Genomic DNA, 21,295 nt, shown 5'->3' on the forward strand with positions numbered 1-21,295 from the left:
TGAATGAAAGGAAGAAAGAAAAAGTTGGAGGAATTTCAGTTAAACTAGTTTCATTAACTCATTTAGAAACAAGAGTTCTGGATCATTAATTGCAAATTAAATAAGGTGTGGGCTACAGAGCCAGGATGTCTGGAACCCTATTCTAGTCTCCTCACTTACTGGCTATATAACCAAGGACAAGCTATTTAACCTCTCTGTGCCCCAGTTATTTTGACCGTGAAGTGCAGATTAGAATATCATCCACCTAATAGCATCACTATGAGAATTAAATGAGATAATAATAAACCAGGATTTACACTAGTTCGTGGTCAAGTTCAACAAAAACATGTTGAAGCATTTACTAGATGCCAGGCATCATTCTGTGTGCTGAGGAATCCAGCAGTTAACAAGACAATCCTTGCCTTCATGGAGCTTTCATTCAGGTTGGTGGAAACAGATAATAAGCAAAAGAAATTGATTAAAGATATAGCATGCCAGCTGGTGACAGATATTAGCAATAATAATGATGTTTATTATTGTTATAAATGTGTTTAGTCCCTTGCCTAGACCAGGGTTTATTATTTGCCTTTTTTATCTGTAACTTCCTCTTCTCCAATTCTAGCTGTGGCTGAGCTCATCCCCCTTAAAGCTGGCCTGTTTGGTTTCAGTGCTGTGTTTCATGCCTGATATGGTGCTGGTACAGACATTAAGCAGCCACACTTAGAGCCTGTTTTGATCATGAAGACTTTTGTTCAAACAAAACATATGCATGAAGTAGCTAAAAAAGGGAGGTGCCCTGTTGAAAGTGCCTTCCTCCCACAGGGCTGAGGTCTCCCCAGGGACGCCTCTCTCTTCTAGGTTTCTTGGAGCTCAGTTTGAAAACCACTAACTTAGAGCCAGTTGAAGACTTTTACAAAAATTGGTTTATAAAAATGTAAGTCTTTGATGAGGCATGGCACTTCAGACTCTGTGTGTATGAAAGCACATCTCCAGAAGCAGTTAGTAGGAATTCAGCTCATAGGTGATACTCTGGTGAGCTGAAAGGGTAAGTAGTGTTTCCCAAAACATCTAACTTTTACCCAAGAGCCAGCTTGGAATAGTAATTCTCGGCTTTCCCCTTCCTCAGCACCCACAGAATGGAAAATATCCCTGTGGGTAACAAGCACAGTTCTTAGCTGCAGCCCAGCTGTCACCGCACCCTTCTCTGCTCTCACTCAAATTAACTCATCAAATGCAGGTAACAGATGAGCCAGTTTAGGCAGCTGTAACAAATAGCCCCTACATCGTGGTTGTTTAACATACCAGGTATGTTCTGCTCACACTCCAGATGCATACTAACATCAGTGAATGCTGTGGGAGTGCTCTGCCCATTGTAGCTACTTAGGGACCCAGGGGGATGGAACCTCTGCCTTAAAGGGGGTTTCCTTGCTCATCCAGAAGGGAAGAAGGCATGTGGGGAATTGTCTGCTGGCTCTCCAAGCTTTTCCCTGGAAGTGACGTGTTACATCTTCTTACATTGCATTTGCCAAAGCAAGTCACATGGCCAGCAAAAGTTGAAATGTAATGTCTGCGAACAGCCCTAAATGACAATCACACGGGTTGACCATGAATCTGCTCCCATTTATAACACAAGTAAATTCTTATCAAACGTCTGTGCTTTCACTACTGGCCTAAACAAATGATGTTGGGAATTCCTGGCCCCCTCAAGTAGGAGACCTGAAAACTCCAAGAATTCCCCTTAGGCTCCCTGAGGAAGTGAGTAACACTTCCTTTCCATTCCTCTGGATGGAAAGGTACCTCACTTTTTTGCTCATTCATCTCTTTGCCATCTTAGGGAATGGCAGACACTTCTTAACACTGAGCTGAATGTGGGTAGGAAAGATCTGGAAAGCCCTTATTTTCAGAGATTCTATTGTGATTGAGCCAGAGAATTATGATTTATGATGATCTAAAATTAGTTTATATTCTCACAAATATATTTGTAGGTAAATAATGCCAGTGGAAGCCTCAAGCAAAATCTGGTTTAATTTGCATTCAGATTTTGATGCAATTTTTACCTATTTCCTTCTCTTTGGTTAGAAATAATCTTATTTTGATACTGAAGGGGATAAGGATATGCCACTCCAATATATGCCACTTTGGCATAAACATTATTTTGAGTTGAAGGCAATTGAGAATCAATAGATGTGGGAAGAGTTCTCTGCCCTCCCTTTTCTACCTAAAAGTAGACCATAAATTTGCCTTTGTGAAGGTGTCCCTTGGTCCTGTACTTGAAATAGGAAAGCGATTCTTATCACCAGAGACAGAGAGTAAGCATCTAGATGAATCTGCATAAACAAACCTTATTAAAATAACCCTTATCTTCCATTAGTTTCCCCTATGTATTTCCTAGTCCCTTTCCCACAATTTATTTGTTCCTTAACACCCAAACCCTCTTTTTTGTTAAAATGGTATCTAAGCCCCAGAGTCTGACCACTTCTTTGAGTTTCATTTCTTTTCTGTGAACTCCTGTGCATGTCAAATATTTAAAACAATTTGTATTTTTTTCCCCCGTTATTCTGTCTGTTGTCAGTTAACTTCACAGGCCCCCAGACACTGACCCAAAGAGGGTAAAGGAAACCTTCTTGACAATATATACTTATGAATTTGGACATGGGTGTGGTACTGTTTGCAAGGTCAAGTGAAGGTGAATGCATCACATCCGGCCTAGCTGTTGTTCACTCTCTCCTCCCTTTGCCATATTCCCCCCAAACATTTTTATACTAGTGTTATTTATTTAAAATGGAAATTGAAGAGAAGATGCTTCAAAGAATGGGAAGAAAGGGGCCTTAGAGGAGTTGCAGAGAAGGAATGGATCCCTGCCTTGCCTTTTTGATGGACAGGATAGTGGGGGTGCTAGTGGATGACGTGAGTGGGGACCAGATGGAGGTGTCAGTTCCTCATTTGACCCCTTTACCATGTCACTGCTCAGCTGTCCCCGGAGGGCTGTACTCTGGGGAAGGCCCTATTTACTACAATAAGCCACAGGTGGGTTGAACAAATCATTCCTCTTTACCAGTTAGCAAAAGAATGGCTTTGCAGTCAAAGGAAGATGGTTAATGTCCCTCTGGTTTTAAGCGGTTGTGATTAAGTTTAAGCCTCCTGAAGGCCTGGTCTTGTTTTTGTCTGGGGACAGGGCAGAAGAATTAACCATTCATCACCATACAGGGGGAAAATATGCCAGAGAAAAGGTAGTTACTAGCGTCACAAATGGATTTGATTAGGAAAGATGAAACAGAGAGTGTCTGAGGCCAAGTTGTGAGTTTCTGAGTAATCATACTCCTCTGTGTTCTCCCTCCCAGTTCTGACCTTGCTTTTAACTTGGAAGGCTATATTTTTGTATTCCTGAATGATATCTTCACAGCAGCGAATGGTGTTTATACCAAACAGAAAATGGACCCAAAGGTACCAGATCTTCACTCCTTTAGCTTTTAGGCTTCGTCATCTGGCCACTGAAATTACATGAAAAAATGAACTTGTAAAGATGACATGTAATTTAATTTACATGTTATGATCTACAGATTACTAATTTCTTTTTAATTATCTTGTCTGCATAGGTTCTTGTTACTCCTTGTCTTGCAAAGTTTGGGTGAAAATTAGGTAGGAAGGGAAAAATGGGCACTATTTTAGATGCAAAGTCAGAATACTATATAGAAAGGGGATTATTTTGAAAGGCAAATTAAAATTAGAAGTTTTTTTTACCATCATCCTCAGTGACCAGTGTGAAGTCAGGAGTATTCTGAAAGCAGCTGTAGTTTGAGAGTCTGGAGATGTGGGTTACAGATTCAAGTTTTGCTGCTGACTGGTTATTGTAACCTGGAACCTTCACTTCTCCAAACCTCGGTTTCCTCACCTGTGGAATGAGATGACTGGAATGGATAATTTATAAGGTCCTGTCACGAGGGGCTGGTGGGCGGATGAGCTTTCCTTCCTTGTGGCTGCCCTCAGGTCAGAGCTCCCAGCCCTCACCGCCCCCCCCCCACACACCCCAAGCTGTGCAGGAAGCTCTGGAGGATGGGCCAGGCATATGTTTCTTTGTTCCGAGTTCTTTGTGTTGAGTGAGGGTGTTCTCTCTGATGGACAGACTTATTCCTGTGAGCTGTTTTTTTATCTGCGCTGTATTTTTCTGCACTACCATTTGGTTTTTAATGGTGGCAGTTTTACAAAACTGGTTTTGCTGTCTTTTGAGAATCACAGTGTGTCACCCTGTATGGAAAGTGGCGGATGTAGCCTCTAACGAAAATTAAATTTATGCAAGATTGGAAAACAAGATACCTGGTGTTTTAACCCTGCTGTTCCTTAATAGAAAGAGCAGATGTTTTTTAAGGAGTTCTGTTTATATTAATATTGTTAATGCTGTTTACTTTGTTCCACATTTCCCATTTTGAATAGCATGCTTTCAAAAAAAGAACAATTAGAATGTTAGAGATGGATGGAACCTCGGAGTCCATCCATCTCCTTCCACTTTATCCGTCATTTTTTGGATAGAGCAAATTTTTTTTTTGGAAATCACAGTACGCTTGAGATGAAGCATTTTACATCAGAAATTTGCTGAAAATATTCCAATACAGAGCTGGTCAGAATGCATGTTCTAACTCTGCATAAGTACATGGTTGTGTAATTAGCTTCAGGGGAAAATAAAATAAAATAAATGGCTCCAGGAAGTCTGATGCTTCATATTTCTAAAATTGAGCGGAGTTTTCTTGGTTTTTGCAGGAGTTAGGGAAATATGGAGTGCTTTTCTACAATGCCTGCTTCATGATTATCCCAACTCTTATCATTAGTGTCTCTACTGGAGACCTTCGACAGGTGAGCTGATGACAGTCATTCATTCTTACTTAGCAGTGTCTAAAATTTTAATATTTAACCTGTGGTACTTACTGAAATAAAAAGTGTATAAAGGTAACTAGGATTTCCGAAAGCAAGATGTTTGGTACGCCCAGTAATACCTTTGACACTTTCCTTTTCTTGGCATTTATCTTTAGAACTGTGGGGAGTAGCAGGAAGTAGTCAAAAAAACTCTGGTCTTGAAGCTTTTTGCAAAACAACAACAAAAATCTGAGTGTGAGTCTCACTTTCCCCTTTGTTGGCATGGGGATCCTGAGAAAGCTAGTTAACTTTGAAGGGGATTTTGATAGTTTTAAAAAATGGATTTACTTATTTATTACCCTTGTTATGGACATTTGGAAAAATACACACAAAATAGAATAATTTAATGAACTCTCATGTACCTGTCACACAGCTTCAACACTTTTTGGCATTTCACCCTTCTTATTTCATCTACCCTCATCTGCTCTCACTTCCCCCCCCCCCGGAATATTTTAAAGTAAATCCCAGACATCATGGCATTTGCCTCTAAATATTCCAGGATCTACATTTGAATTTTGAGAAGGTTTTGCTCTTTTGGTATTTGCCCTGTTCACCTTATCTGCTGTACACCTGTCAGAGACAAATAAAATGATAAGTTAGTAGAAGGATGGGAGGCCCAGTTAGGGGGTGGGTATCTCTTAGGAAGAGTGAATGTTCACCCCGTAACATCCGCATGGCTACCTTGAAATGTGCGGGCTCAGAAAGTTACCAGACAAACCACTTTAAGTTCATGTGAGAAACGAGGTGTGCTGGGCAAACTCCTGGTCTAGTGTGGCCTCTGGCCTCTCCCACAGACGTCTCCCTCCACACCGTGGGCTGGGCATTAACCTTCATTGACCCTGTTGTTGTTGCTGGGCCGGGGGTGGGGTTCACAGTCCCCCACCTTCGCCCCCACCCCAGCGGCAGACGTTGACAGCATTTCTGTATTTAACAGTCAGCATGGTTGTGTGGTGCACACGGGTTGAGCGTCAATCCCATTTGTCACCTTTTAGGGGTTTGAATGACTTTAGAAGCTTTCAGATTCCAGGGACTCCTGGGGTGAATGTCAGGGCTCGTTGTTCTTTCTCAGAACTATACTTTCTCCCTTGTACAGTTCCTTTCTCAGAACAAGAGAAAGGTTGACCGGCTTAGCAGCAATGTCCCCAGGGGTAAACATCCATTTCCATATGTTTATATTGAAAACTACCAAGAAACCCCAGTTTTGATTAAAGGGGTCTCAGTGTGTGAACCTGGGCCTCACTGTTAGTTCAGAATATTGGAAGTTAAAGCAAGCACCCCGTATACCTCTAGCAATGATGAACAGGGCAGAATATCTAAAAGCACATTATTTATTTTTCAGCTACCATCAATTAAACCAGTTTAGTGTCAGCAGCATTACATAAACAAGGTGAAATTATGAGCCCTCAATGTCCTACTGGCTTGTCTCTTTTCATTATCATAAAAATGAGTTTTTCTTTTGAGTCTCTGGAGTTTATCTCTTCTGAGATTCTGGTACTTTATAGCCTTTCAGATATATATTTATTTCTAGAAAGAGAAATCTAGAAACTTCTAGGAACTCTTAGAACACCTGATTGAAACTAAAAGCACATTTCCCTATGGGAACAATGTTTTAAATGGCGTAGTGACCAGAAACTGAATTTTAGGTACCTTTTGAAAATAGACTACATGTATTATGTTAATAATTTATAACAGCATTTCAGTAGGAATATGTATGTCCACATTTAAATCGTTGACTTACAAACTTATAGCATGGTGCTTTCAGAAGTTGCCACCTGCTTGTAATGATTACCATGCAGAATTACTATACTTTCTCAAGTAATAGTAAAAATAGCTAATAATTATTGAGGAATTATTCTATCAGACATTGTTTGAAGTATTCTACATGAACTGTCTCGTTGCATTCCCACAGTAGCTTGAGGAGAAGGTACTATTATTATCCCCATTTTATAGACAAGGAATCTAGGGCACAGTGTTTAAAAAACTTTCCAAGGACAGTAAGTGATAGATCCAGGGGGCTGTCTGGCTCTAGAAACACATCATCCGCTGTAATCTCAATTTAAAAAAAGAATTTTATTTATTTATTTTTGGCTGCGTTGGGTCTTTGTTGCTGCGCACAGGCTTTCTCTAGTTGCGGTGAGCGGGGGCTATTCTTCCTTGCAGTGTGCAGGCTTCTCATTGTGGTGGCTTCTCTTGTTGCGGAGCACTGGCTCTTGGCTCATGGGCTTCAGTAGCTGTGGCACACAGGCTTCAGTAGTTGTGGCTCACAGGCTCCAGAGCACAGGCTCAGTAGTTGTGGTGCACGGGCTTAGTTGCTCTGTGGCATGTGGGATCTTCCCGGACCAGGGCTCGAACCTGTGTCCCCTGCATTGTCAGGCAGATTCCCAACCACTGCACCACCAGGGAAGCCCCTCAATTTTTTAATTTGTATCAGTATATGAAAAGTGTTTGTTTCTTTCCTTCACATATGATAAAAACTATAACCTATCACTTATAGCTTAGAAAGTATAAGAGGCCTAACATTTACCTTAACTTATTCAATCCTGGTGTTCTAGGAGAACATTATGCTCCTATTCTGGCTTTCGATGCTGGAATATCTCAGTATTTACCCATCTAGCCTCTTCCATTTGATCAGTCTCTTAAGATTTCAAACAGAAGTTACTATAGTTACCTGAGAGCCCCAGCAATGATAACTATTCACTGAAATTCCAGATGGATCAGAGCTAAATATATGGATTTAATTTAAAAGTTTATAAGAAAAATTATAATCAGAAAAATATATTTATTTTCTGTAAGAGACTGTTAAGAGAAGGCTTTCTATAAGATGACAAAGATACGAAAACCATAAAGTTAAAAATTTGGCTCTAATTTAAAATTATTATATGATAAGAGATGCCAAAAGAGATAACACTGTAACCAGTAATTTAAAAAACTCTGTAGGAAAAAATAGTAAGATTTTTCACTACTAATGTTGTTTTGCTCTGTGTTCATTGAATCACTATGAATTTCTTCCAGTTGGTCACTTTTAACCATGGCTGAATCCATTTTAGACTGTGAACCAAATACAAAAAAGTAGTGAACTTACATAATTAGGTGTGTTAGTCTGCAATATAAAATTGCATTTTATTTGCCAAGTTTGGTTTGATTGTATTGAAAGTTAATTGAGGAATTCGAGTGAAAGGTTAACTTCCCTTGTTAATGGAAGGAGTACTTGGATGAGTCATTATTCCCGGTTGACTGTAGGGGGTCAGAGATTGTGTTAAGACTCGTGTGTGTGACTCACTGTACTGGGGGTTCACTCTTGGACCTTGGACTTACACAGTCATCGACTTAACACAGTCAGCAGATCTGGTAATAGCACCTTGATTCTATCTGTGATTGACAAAGTCAGTAATGCCAGCTCCTCTTGTTAACAAATTAGGCCCCTGGAAAATAGTGGGTGAACTTTCTTTAGTTATTTGAATCATTGCAATAAGTTCAAGGTACATTTAGTGTGTTGCAGTTGATGAATAGGGATAAATAATAGGACTTTTTTTCTGATTAAAAAACACATTAATGAAAAATGAAAAAGATTCACACTCCAACATATTTTCATAGCAATAGTGAGTCTAAAGGAGGAAGTACTTAATATTGTTACTCATCTTTATTTTCTATGTTTTCAAATAAATGTCATGCCACATGACTTTTTAAAATGCCACCAGCAGAGCCTCATCATTATTAAAGAAACAAAATAAAACTAAAATCTATCAAAATTTAGGCTGGCAATGAATCCAAGTATTTTTATGAAAATTACTACATAGCTCTCAATGGTTTATGTGGTATCAAGAATATATAGTTTTTGTATACTGTTTTCATAAATACTCCCAGTTCTTTGAGTAAATAAGTGTTTTCCTACCTTTGGTTTGAAGTTTGGGGCATATGCTTTGCTCTTATTCACAATCTTATTTAATTTTTCAGACACAGAATGTTTTCCATAAGTTTCTGTTTGGTTTTGATCTTTGACTCTCTTGGTATAAACTGTCCTGGATGTTTTATGACCCTCTGGTCAGCTTGGGGCTTGCCAGTAAGACAGATTTATATTTATTATATTTTTTATTTCACAAGTAAGTGTTAAAAAGAAAGTTTTATTATGAAAACCTTCAAACCTGTTCAGAAGGAAAGAGAATAGTATAACAAATCCCATGTACCCATCAACCATGTTTGGCAGTTATCAACATTTAACGTGGATTTTTTCATAAGAGGTGGTCAAAGTGTTACTAATGAAACAGTGACAGTAAAGTGTAATCAGAGAAGAGAATTCCATTTTAATTGGTTTAAAAATTTGAACTATAAACTTAAGATTTAAACTTAAGAAAGATTTAAATAGTTTTAAATCTCCAAAGTTACTAAAACTTGGCTAACAAAGTATTGCTTAATAGAAAGTGAATAGAATTTATATTTAATCATGTATTCAGCATGTACTTACATATAGTCTTGAGTCACCGTAAAGTCATTTTTGGACGCAGGCAAGGGACAAATCATGAATAAAATACTCCTTTTTATTGTTACCTGAAAAGGGTTTTTATTTTCTCACCTAAGAGCAGAAGCTGCCTTAAACTTCTCTGTCTACCAGCTCCTCTACCCCAATTACTTGATTGCTTTGTAAATAGCACACAATAGTTTATTTGTTCATGATACTTCCTAAGCATTTGCAAATTCTTTTTTTTTTGGCTGCTCTTAGTTCCCCAACCAGGGATGGAACTGGGCCCTGGCAGTGAAAGCTCTGTGTCCTAACCACTGGACCGCCAGGGAATTCCCTTTTTTTTTTCCTCTTGTGCAAATTCTTGAAAACAGTTTATGAACTTTAAGTTTTCTTAGTCTTGCCAGCATTATTAAATTTATAATAAACTTTCTTTTAATATTATTTATTAAAAACACAACGCTGATTTTATGACTACAAATTAGTAAAGATTTAATGATAGCCACAGCAATAATAGCTGTCATTTTGTTCTTGCCACCTGTAAGTTTCTAAACAATTTCATTAAATCCTCACATTGACCTTTTGAGGAAGTTTTTTAAAAAATAATCCCCATTTGTAAAATGAGCCTGAGGTTCAGGGAGGAAAAATAATTAGCCCAATGTCACACAGCTGGTATTACCCAGGATTTTTGAAACTGTATTTTCTGTTTGCGAAACTGGAATTTGTACTAGAGTGTACACACTGGTAAAACCAGTATTATTAATCTAACCATTAGTTTTCTTTCTTTTTGATAATAGGCTACTGAATTCAACCAATGGAAGAATGTTCTATTTATCATACAGTTTCTTCTTTCCTGTTTTTTGGGGTAAGAAGCCATAGATAAGAAGAAGCTTTGGTCTATGGTATCTCTTAACAAGTCAAATCAAAATATACATTCCGTCTGCTCTGTCAAAATCCCTTTTTGCTTCTCCAACTTCTACTGAAAAGTAGCACTGCAGCAGAGGAGTGGATTGGGACCCATGCTAAATGTGACCTCCAAAATATGATGTTGCATATTGATTTCTGAAAGTTAGTTTGAAATAAAATCAGCAGCCCTATCAAATTCAAATGTGTTTTTTTGTCTTTGTCACAATGTCCCAAGGTTCCCAAGGTTCTCACCTCACATAAATATTTGGAAATAACCATTTTCTGTAGTGTTGTACCTGTTATATTCAGGGTGTTTTCTGAGGAGAGATGCCCAGGCCATTATATTGCCCAATAATTTTAGGCTTTTGTTCTTAAAATTTTCCTTAGGTATAGCTTCCTGTTGAGTGGCCATGCAGTTTGTCTTTTTATATGTTCCCCAAACTTGAAAAGTCCTTTTCGTGAATAGATAATACATACAACTAGTAAATAATACAAAAGCTGCAAAAGGATGCATAGGGAACATAAGCCACCTTCCCTTCTTCCCTGCCTTGTGGCACTGCAGTTTTCCTCTCCAGAAGCAACTGCTGTTTGGAGTATCCTTCCTGGACTGGGCTCCATGTATACACAAGCACCTGTGTCTTATCCCATAAGAAAGGGTCTTTGAATGACTGTCTTGGAATTATTTGTCAAAAGATTTTTCCTGTGAAGAAAGATGAATTCCCCCTTATTTTTTTACATTACTAGTACTGTAATTTTCATTGTGTGTAAATGAACTAAGACAATTCATGAGTCTTTGATCAACACTCTTCAATTCTTAAACTTGATCTTAGTTGCAGTAACGTAATCACATCAGTAAAAATATTTATGTATATCCTCAAGTTCAGTAATTCTCTCTTTAGCTGTGTCTGATCTAATGTTTAACCTGTTCTTTGGAGGTTTTTTTTAAAGTTATTTTTTATTGAGGTATAGCTGCTGCACAGTATTATGTGTTTCAGGTATACCACATAGTGATTCACAGTTTTTAAAGGTTATATTCCATTTAGAGTTATTATAAAATATTGGTTATATTCCCTGTGTTGTACTGTATATCCTTGTACCTTACTTATTTTATACATAGTACTTTGTACCTCTTAATCCCCTACCCCTATCTTGCCCCTCCCTGCTGGAGTTTTTGATTTTAACAATTTTTACTTTATTTGTAAAAGTTCCACAGTTTGTTTTCAAACTTGTCTGTTCATTCTTAACATTCTTTTGTTGGTCATCTTTGAGACTGTACCTTTTATTTCTTTAAATATTACACACATAGCTATTCTGTATTCTGCATCTGACGATTCCAATGTCTGCAGTTCTTGAGAATCTAAATATGTAGTTGGTTGACTAAATATGTAGTTTGTGAGTATCATTATGGTTTGCTTTCTTGTGTATTTGGTGACCTGTGATTTGTGAGCATATTATTTAATCTTAATCAGTCCTGTGGACTGAAAATAGGAATTTGAGAAACTTCCCTGCAGGGACAAATTGTTTTTAGTCTAGTTGGTAGCCAGGTGTGCCCCTGACCTGGGCCACCCTGGCCTTTTTGAGGGTCTGGCCTCAGTGGGCTAGTGTCCCTTCTCACTTGGGGTTTGGCCCAGGGCTCAGTTTACAGACAGTGCTGTTTTGCAATGGTCTCTGCCCTGAAGCACCCTGATCTTGTACCTATTGTGTGCTGCTCTGATGCCTGCCTGGCTCAAATCCCCTTATCACTCTGTACCCAGTTTCTCCCCTTTCCAAAGGGGGGATATTAGGCAATCTCTTGTGCCTGTTGCAAAACCAACAGTCTCTCAAATAATGTGTTCTTTCAGGCATTGGTTGTTTGGCAGTGGGTGAGTACTAAGTGCTCTCAGTACTTAGGCAGCCATTGTTGGATGCCTAAGTGTAGTAAGATATTTGTAGTTTTCCCAGTTGTTGACTGAGAACATACAACTTTGAAAAAAATCTACTAAGCTGGGTTTGTGAGTTACCCTTTGTGAAATCATCCTTTTCCCCCCATTACAATTAAAAGAAAGTCAAACCATATCACACAAACTCAGACCAGCACGTTTCCTTGCCTAAGCCCATGTTCACCTGTGAACAGCAGAGCCAAGTTTTAGTTTTATCTCATGTCATTATAAACTTGATAATATTTTTGTTTTGTTTTGTCTGTTTTTTTCACTTGCACTTTACTATTTAGCCATTCCATGAAGGAAATCAAGAAGTAAACCTTTTTTTTTTTTTTTTTTAATTTTATTTTTGGCTGCGTTGGGTCTTCTTTGCTATGTGCGGGCTTTCTCTAGTTGTGGTGAGTGGGAGCTACCCTTCACTGTGATGCGTGGGCTTCTCATTGTGGTAGCTTCTCTTGTTGCAGAGCACGGGCTCTAGGCACGTGGGTTTCAGTAGTTGCAGCACGCGGGCCCTAGAGCACGCGGGCCTCAGTAGTTGTGGCACGCAGGCTCAGTAGTTGTGGCGCATGGGCTTAGTTGCTCCACGGCATGTGGGATCTTCCTGGACCAGGGCTCGAACCTGTGCCCCCTGTATTGGCAGGCGGATTCTTAACTACTGTGCCACCAGGGAAGTCCCAAGAAGTAAACCCTTTGATGTCAGCTGTCTGCAGTGAGTGGCGGGGTGGGCAGTGCCTGAGCTGGCACTTCTGGGGCTTCTTTGTCAGAATCTTGACCCTATTTATCTACAACTACATGCCTTTTTTTCCAATTAATAATGTGCTTCCTAGAAAACAAATACTCTCTTGATAAAAGTTCTTAATCAGTATTTTATCAGTAGTCATTTTGCATGTAAAAATGTCATAAAGGCATAGTAATTAAAAATAAATCAGTAAATGATGAAAATATTAATATTTCAGATTCTACAACTTTCAGGGTAAAAACTAGGTAGATCTCAGTTTTTTAAGTGGGTCTTTTGAGGACACTAAAATCATGGCATCATTCTAACAGGTGCCTGTACTCTGGAATCAGATGGCCTAGATTTGAATCCTGGCTTTGCCACTTTTTAGCTCTGGGTCCTTGGACAAGTTATCTACCCTCTCTGAGCCTCAATTTCCTTATCTTTAAAATGGGAACAATGATGTAATGTAGCTAATTTATAAGGTTATGTGGATTGAATGAGTAAAGAGCCCTTAGTGTAGACATATAGAAAATGTTCAGTAAGTGTTAACTATTGTTTTTGTTGTTAATATTTCTATTTCTGAGCCCAGCCTGTTCAGTTTGGCTGTCCTTTTTCACCCCAGACAGATTTGGTTCTGCCTATAGCCCATGACTTCAATAGTTTTTCTTCTGTTATGTCTACTTCATCTTCAACCGCCATGTTTTAATTCTGAAACTGCTCTAGAAGGAAACTTCCATTTTGGCATGGTGCATTTTTCAGAATCCTGCTTTCTTAGTTTCTCACTCAGAGGACACGATGATTAGGTCACTTGCTTCTTTGCAGTGATAGAAACCATTGTAAGCTTCTGAGCATATCCTTGCTTTTCAGAACAGCTGGAACTGGCTGTCCCTTCTCTTCGGTTCATGCTCAAGGAGCCTCAGGACTAACATGTGCGTGTTCCATCCCTTGACTCCAGAGAACTCTCTCTCAGCTTCTTTCTTATTTTCACTGCTTTCAAGTTTGCATTTCAAACTTGCTTTCTCTGACCACCAACCCTCTATCCGGAGTTGAAAATATAATTTAAAAATTATAACACTTTAGAACTGTATGTTAAGAAGCCAGTGGAATGGTGAAAAGAGCAGACTTTTCTTCTGAGTCACGGTGAATGATTCAGCTTTAAGAAATGCTATTTGTAATCAAGAGTTTGTAAATAAAGCATATGATGAAGTGAAATTGCATCAGGCAGGTAAACTGGATTGTGGGAGCCACGATAATTTAATGCAGGTAGAGGTAAAATAAGACTGAAATTTAAGTTGACAAACTAGATTTTAGAAAGCTAGCTCTGCTGTTCTTTTTAATCTTGCCGAGAAGTGACAGGTTCTGGTTCATTCACACCAGCATCTGGCACCAGCCCCTAAGCCCTGGAGGCAATTACCCTAATCTGTTTCTGCCCTAGTAGCAGCCTCTTTGATCTCACTGAAGCAGTAATATATTCCTTAATAGAAACACAGATGTATCAATTTTCCCTACTCACAGCATAAAAAATGTTCTATTCTTTGAACCTTCACTGATCCTGCCAAGATGTAGGGTCCAAGACAAAATAGGATTCTGCTGATTGCTTGGACACAGGAGTGACAGAACCTTCAAAGAGTGTAGATATTTCCATCATTTCCCAACAAACCAAATTGTAGCGTAAAATCAATGCTCCAGGAAAATAGATCATATTTTTCCCATGACTTTGGCTTCCCTGGCACACCACTGAGGTCTGGGGTAGGAGAGAGTTCTTACCAGAGATGGGCAAGATGAGATTACTTGAAATTCTTTGAAATCTGAAATAAGAGAGTAATGTGCTTGGGTACAATTGTGGTTGGTGGAAGGAGTGTAAAGGTAGCATTTTATTATTTGAACATTTGTGTTGGACTTCTATGTATGCTTGTACATGGAATGGTAACCAGCAACAAGTTGTAAACAAGGCCATTTGAGTTCTGCTTGTGACTCCCACGAGTGTGCCGTCCAACTTTGGGTTAATCAGTTATTTTTTGTGTTATTTTTCAGAAACAGGAAGAAACCTTTGAGCAAGGGTTCTGGTTCAGGGGTTTTCACATGGGTACCTCCATCCCTTGGGGCCCTATAAGCCAAAACACCAGCTGGTATCTGTTGTCTGAATAAATGTGTATCTTTTGTATGTGCCATTATTTTTCAAATGTACACAGATGATAAGTACGATTTTATAAGTACGTAATGGCAGAAATGTACTGAGAATTCAGCAGTGCTGAATATCTTTACATTTTATTAATTCACAGATGCTAAAATCAAAGCTGTCATGTGGAGGTTGACATTTTTGGTGTTAAAAGTGGTTTCCTTTGCATTGAGTTAATGGAGGGTCTTTTAATTCAGAACCTTGGTCTTAGCCAAAGGACAGTGTAGGTGCATATTTGCGTATAGAAGTAAATCATGTTTCTTAGAAAAAGTTTTAATACACTCCTTTGATCCTCGTCATTTTATAGTTACCCTCTCTGGGGACACCCAGGTGGTATACTGAGAAGTGCAGCCTTTCTGTCTGCAGAAAGTGGCTGTTCCTGTGTCAGATGCCATCTGTCACTTAGGAGGACTGCCGCTAATTCAAACTCCCCCAGGAGGCTGGAGACAGGGACTCCTCCCCTCGCTCAGCCCAGCTGGTGGGTGAGTGTCCTAGTGGCCCACACTCAGGCTAGATGGATATTGGCCAAGGTGGTTTCGCTAAAATGTGGAATGAAGAAAACATTGCATGATTGGAAACCCTGGAGTAGGAAATTTTAAGCAAAAATAGGACATAAAGGATATTCATGACTGTTCTGGGTTTAAGGCTGCGCTCCAGTTTAGGAAGCCTGCAGGAAGCTTTTCTGTGTCCTGGAAATTGGGTTGGGCCCCTCCTGGGAGTTGTGATCTCTGTTATTTTATTAGACTCTTAGCTCCTTCAGGGCAGATGCTGTGGGTTTATATACTCTTACTACCCAGGCCCAGCAGAGCAGGCACCAAGTAACACCAGGTTGAGTTTTTTAATCTTTTCATTTTATGCATAAGTTGGATTATTTATAGTTCCCTGGGACTCTAAATTAATGTTGAATTTATTAAAATTGTAAAAATTTAAAAAAACTTAGATTTTCTTAAGCCAATTTATAAATATTCTTGCTCTATTTATAAAGCTAGTAATTTTTATACTAACATAAGAATATTTACTTTCATTATTTGATTAATGGTTTGTTAACCCGAGTTTAACTGATTGAAATCTCCTAAATAATTTACTGTAAATCAGTCTTGTTTACAACTTAGTGAATTAAAAAAGAATTAAATATTTAAAATGTGATTTACAAATGTAATTTACCTGATTTTTCCAGCAATTCCAAGCCTTAATAAGGCCCTAGAGAAGCTGATGGGCCAGGTTGCTTTACAAGCCTAGCAACTCTTTGAAATCTAATAAACCAAGCTTGGCAATGTGGTAAATCAGCTTCTTTTAAACATTTGAATACTGTGTACAGACTTAGATTTTCTTATCCCATTCAAGTGAAAATTGCAAATTTAATATCAATTGCACATTTTAAATACAAGCCACAAAGACCAAGATGTTGGATTCTCTAACTTGCCAAATTATTGTAATTACCTTAATAACAAAGACAGACATTATTTTGAAGATTACAGAATTTGTTTGTAATTGAGTTTATTCCTCAGCTTGACGTATGTTATCTCTAATATTTTTTCTCTGTCATCCCTGGTAATGAACATACTCAGGACAAAAATGGTTACTGTTTGTGATCTAGATTCTGTTATTAACAATCAGAAGTTTGGTCCTGGACCTGGGACTGGGTGCTAAATTGCCCCAGGGGGAGTCTCCCTAATGCTTAGGGGCTGAGCCCTTTCTTAGAGTACAGTTCCCAAGCTCATGCCTTCTAACTGGTGTTTAGCTTTAAAATCCAATACATCTTATGCTCTCTCAGTATCTTTCCAGTCTCATTCTCAACCAGTTTTTATTGTAACCTCTTTCAACATTTAATCATCTGATTCCAGTGGATGAAATTTTGCACCCCAGCTAGGTTACAGCTAATTTTCATTACTACTTGAGTGAAATGAATATATTTCTTTATCTCTGATTGAATTCTACATTCCTGTGTATATGTATATTTTCTTATCTGGTTGTTTGGTCATGATTCTGTAGTCATTTTGTTGACAAGTGTCAATATACTGGTCAGTGTTGAATGCCTGTCAGATTAACTTTAGTAATAAGGTACAGGAGTACCACTGGCATGTGGAATCCATTATTTAAATCTTCTTTGTCCAAAGCTAGCAATCATTGCAGCTGGTTTTCCCTGCTAACACCAGTGGTTCTCAGAACTGGCTGCACATTAGAATCATCCATAGAGCTTTGATATGGCATATGGCTGGGTCCCCACCTCAAACCAGTTGGAGGCCCTCTGCCAGGCATCATGGTGTTAAAAGTGCACCAGGTGATTCTGATGCACAGAGAGGACTGAAACCCACTGTTGTAACATCTGTTAAGCGAAAGATTTCAGATCACTTAAAAAATCTCATTGTCCTTATCCCCTTCTTGTGGAAACACTGATGGAAAATGCACAGACAAAATGAAAAGGACACCTAAGGTAGAAAGTTTGGCTAATGCACAACTGGACCATTTTCCTGAAAATATCGAATTATTGAGATGTTTTAAGATGTAGGTATTTTTTAATCTTTATGGTGTGTTTTTCTTTTTTATTTGTTTAAAATGCCTGTGTGGGCCACTTACTGGCTCTTCTTAATCTGTTTATTACCCAGACCAGTAAGGCACACTCAAGTGTTTTCTTCCTTGCCCCAGGTTTCTGTTGATGTACTCCACACTTTTGTGCAGCTATTACAATTCGGCCCTGACGACGGCGGTGGTTGGAGCCATCAAGGTAAGTGGTTGAAGCCTCGAAATGCACAACCAAATTGGGAAATTGACCGTTTGATTTTATTGTTGTTATTATCCGTGCTGTAGTAAGAATGGAGGCTTGTGATATTTTCAGCTGTGCCTGGGTGATCCCTCCTTAGGTCTTCTAATCTCCTAATCCACAAAACAGAGGGAAGACTTGCTAATTTAAAAGGAAGAGACAAATTATGACTTAAATTGGGAATGGTGGGAAAGGATGGTCTGGGAAAACCAAGTGAAATAGCTGAAAAAAATACCAAATTTCTGTGCTAAGATACCTTGTGATCTACAGTTTGGTTTTCTGGGAGAACCTTGCTGACTAAGAAAGGGAATTCTTGTGAAGAACTGTTTTCAGCCTAGATCTATGCTCAATTATAAGGTGATTAACTCTGGGACTGGTGTGTATGCTGCGTGTGTGTACATGCATTTGAACACACACTAATGAATAGGAGGGTGGAGGTGTTCTAAATTCTGTTCTGCAGTTGCTTTGTGTTTCTGTTCACGTGAACTCCTACCGTGAGCGAGTGCTTCAACAGTAGACTTCTCTGTTGGCTGCCCAAGGGCCTCTGAGAATACACTGGACAGAGTACTGCTTTTAATTTATCAGATGTCTTAGTTTTTTCAAGTTTAGGACTAATATGATTAAAATTCACTACCCAATGATGGTAAAGAGATGAAATCTGGAAAGCTGATTACAACCCAACTCTTACATCTTTTTCCTATGTATTAACTGGAAGAGGGTATGGATAATGCAGTTTCTGTGATTATGGTGCTGTAGTTTATTTCATTTTCTTTATAAAGCCATATGTAATGGTTTTTATCCACTTATTCAATATTCCACGAACCCCTGCTATATGCGAGTCTTTTTGAAAAGTAACTAAAGTATTTAGTTTCAGGTTTCACTATATATATGAGTTTTCCCCCTAAAGCCTTTACTTTTAAAATCATTAATCCTCTCTTTTTCTGCAGAACGTATCCGTTGCCTACATTGGAATGTTAGTAGGTGGAGACTACATTTTCTCCGTATTAAACTTTGTAGGGTTAAATATTTGGTAAGTGGGATTTTTAAATGAACTCATTTTAGTAAAATATGAATTTTTAAAAGCCTGATTAATATGTTATAAGTGAAAGGGCAGGAGGTGTTTTGACTTTACAATTTCTAGGATAAAATTTACTTAAATCATTCAGTTCATCTCTTTTTATGACATACTCTTTCATGTGGACCATGGGGACATGTAATGAAAATTCAAAGGGTTGAGATCGAATTTTCTGTTTCCTCCTCTCAGAAAAGCCCTTAAGTTGTGTGTCTTCCTTTTGTGAATGGGCCTCACTAAATCTGTGCTCCATTGAAGCGCCATGTGCTAAGGATATTGGGAGGAGTGACTAAGATACTTTTGAAAGGCATTTTGGGGTCTCAGAGGTGGGACACTATTTTAGGATAATACTGTATAGTTTATTCAAGTAATAACCAAGTGCTTATTTTTTCTCCAAGTTTCTCTATTAGACTTGATCTGCTCTTTTTCTGCCCCCACAGATTTGTAAATAAGAGGGTTAATTCTCATCGATTAATACACAAATTTGAGGAAGTAAAACAGGGGGCTCAATAATTCCCTTCAAATTAAGCTGACTGCATTGTAAATCACCTATACCTCAATAAGATAAAGAAAAAGAAACAAACAGCCAAGTTATCAAAAAAATTAAGTTGACTGTATTTGTAAAGATGTCAGTAACTGTTGGTTGTACCATCTATGGAATTTATTTTCACTCTTTTTTATTCTCCTTTCAGCATGGCAGGGGGCTTGAGATATTCCTTTTTAACTTTAAACAGCCAGTTAAAACCTAAACAACCTGTGGACGAAGAAAACATCCCTCAAGATTTGAAGGGCTAGAACCTGGGGCAGAATTGCAGACTGGCTTGCAGACTGGGGGGAATGAGGGAATATTCCCAGCTGTTTTGGTTGTGGCACTCACCCCTGGTTAAGGCACAACAGGAATGTCTGCAAAATGCAAAGAGAATCTACATCACGTGCTGCATGAGGAGCCACCATCAGCCCTGAGAAATGTATCCGGGCAAAGCCTTACCAGCTGAAAGTGAATCTTCTCAAAATAAACCACTGGTGAGAGGGATTGTTTCCAAGGCACTTGCGTGGACCGCACATCTGTGTGCTGTTCCAGGTACTGCGAGTGCTTCAAAGGAGGCCGATGCTGCACCCTGGCCTTAATTTCAAAGGTCCCAGCCAAAGCAGAGTGCCAGCGGCAACATTTTTTTGGTTTAAACAGACATGTCTTTATTTTCATAAAATCAGCCACTTAACTGCCAGTAGAGTTATTTGCTAGCTTTGATTTGATCTTATATGTTGGTATCTTTTCCCAATCATCAAAGTAAAATAAAAAATAATTTATATGCATACCTCATACTGTGATATTATTGTAGACAGGCAGAAAAACAGTAGGTCATTTATTCAGTCTGCCTTGAAGGGTAATATTCCTTTTAAGGCTCATGTTGGGAAAAATTACAAAATAACTCAGTGGAAAAAACAATACTCAGTGTGCCCTGTCAACATTTAAGTTGGTCGTATTTCTCTCCTCTTCTCCTTCCAGGTTTGTTCAGGGGCTTTGAAATTCAGATCATACGGACTTTAACCAAGGTACATTTTTTTCCTGGGCTTGCCTGATCCACCAGACCAGTGGTGTGTGGGAAGGAAGAACCCCGGTTTGGATGAGAGTTATTATCATCTCCATCAAGAAATGGACTGTCCCCGTCGGGGTTGTGGTGCGGGGTAGGGCCCCCGTCTGGAGGGGGCCAGTCAGGAGCTCTTCTTTCTAGTCTTGTCTTCACTGCTAACATACCAAGACCTTCACAGGTCACCTTGCCACTGTCGCCTCCATTTTTTAATCTTTAAAATGGAACTGTGTCTCCAAATCCCTGCCACTCTGACTTTCTAAGTTTATAGAAGCTGAGCCAGATGGACAGAGCAGCAAATGAAGAAATGATTCTGTTGACATGTTTCAATTTACTTTAACATTTAAAAAATTTTAATTGTAAAATACACATAACATAAAATTTACCATCGTAACCATTTCTAAGTGTACACTTCAGTAGTGTTAAGCATATGCACACTGTTTTGTAGCCAATCTCCAGAACTTTTTCATGTTGCAAAACTGAAACTCTATACCCATTAAACAATAATTCCCCATTCCTCCCTTTCCCCAGCTCCTGGCAACCACCATTCTACTTTCTTTCTCTATGAATGTGACTACTGTAGGTACCTCATAAAAGTAGAATCACACAATATTTATCTTTCAGTAGCTGGCTTATTTCGCTTAGGATAATATCATCAAGTTTCATCCATGTTGCAGCATATGTCCGAATTTCTTTCCTTTTTAAGACTAAATAATATTCCATCATATGGATATACCGCATTTTGTTCATCCATTCGTCTGTCAGTGGACACTTGGATTGCTTCTACCTCTTGGCTGTTTGTGTATAA

General features: G+C 38.7%; 1 protein-coding gene across 5 annotated transcripts in view; it reads left to right on the forward strand.

Moving 5' to 3' along the window:
- The window catches only part of SLC35D2 (solute carrier family 35 member D2), a 53,939-nt gene extending 33,727 nt beyond the window's left edge, over positions 1-20,212 (forward strand). For 3 of the 5 annotated variants that reach the window (XM_022558902.3, XM_022558903.3, XM_022558905.2), the window contains 6 exons: positions 3,321-3,423; positions 4,735-4,827; positions 10,141-10,208; positions 17,712-17,790; positions 18,774-18,856; positions 19,591-20,212. In XM_022558902.3, coding sequence (XP_022414610.1) covers positions 3,321-3,423; positions 4,735-4,827; positions 10,141-10,208; positions 17,712-17,790; positions 18,774-18,856; positions 19,591-19,693 — 529 coding nt within the window. In that variant the 3' untranslated portion in view covers positions 19,694-20,212. The remainder of the gene's footprint in view (positions 1-3,320; positions 3,424-4,734; positions 4,828-10,140; positions 10,209-17,711; positions 17,791-18,773; positions 18,857-19,590) is intronic. The other 2 variants (XM_089913014.1, XM_022558904.3) reach the window with 2 other exon arrangements.
- Positions 20,213-21,295: the final 1,083 nt, after the last annotated feature.

This window comes from Delphinapterus leucas, chromosome 6, assembly GCF_059928025.1.
Source record: "Delphinapterus leucas isolate spDelLeu-1000000601 "Yukka" chromosome 6, BTC_Dleu_Yukka2, whole genome shotgun sequence".
Classification (NCBI taxonomy): domain Eukaryota; kingdom Metazoa; phylum Chordata; class Mammalia; order Artiodactyla; family Monodontidae; genus Delphinapterus; species Delphinapterus leucas.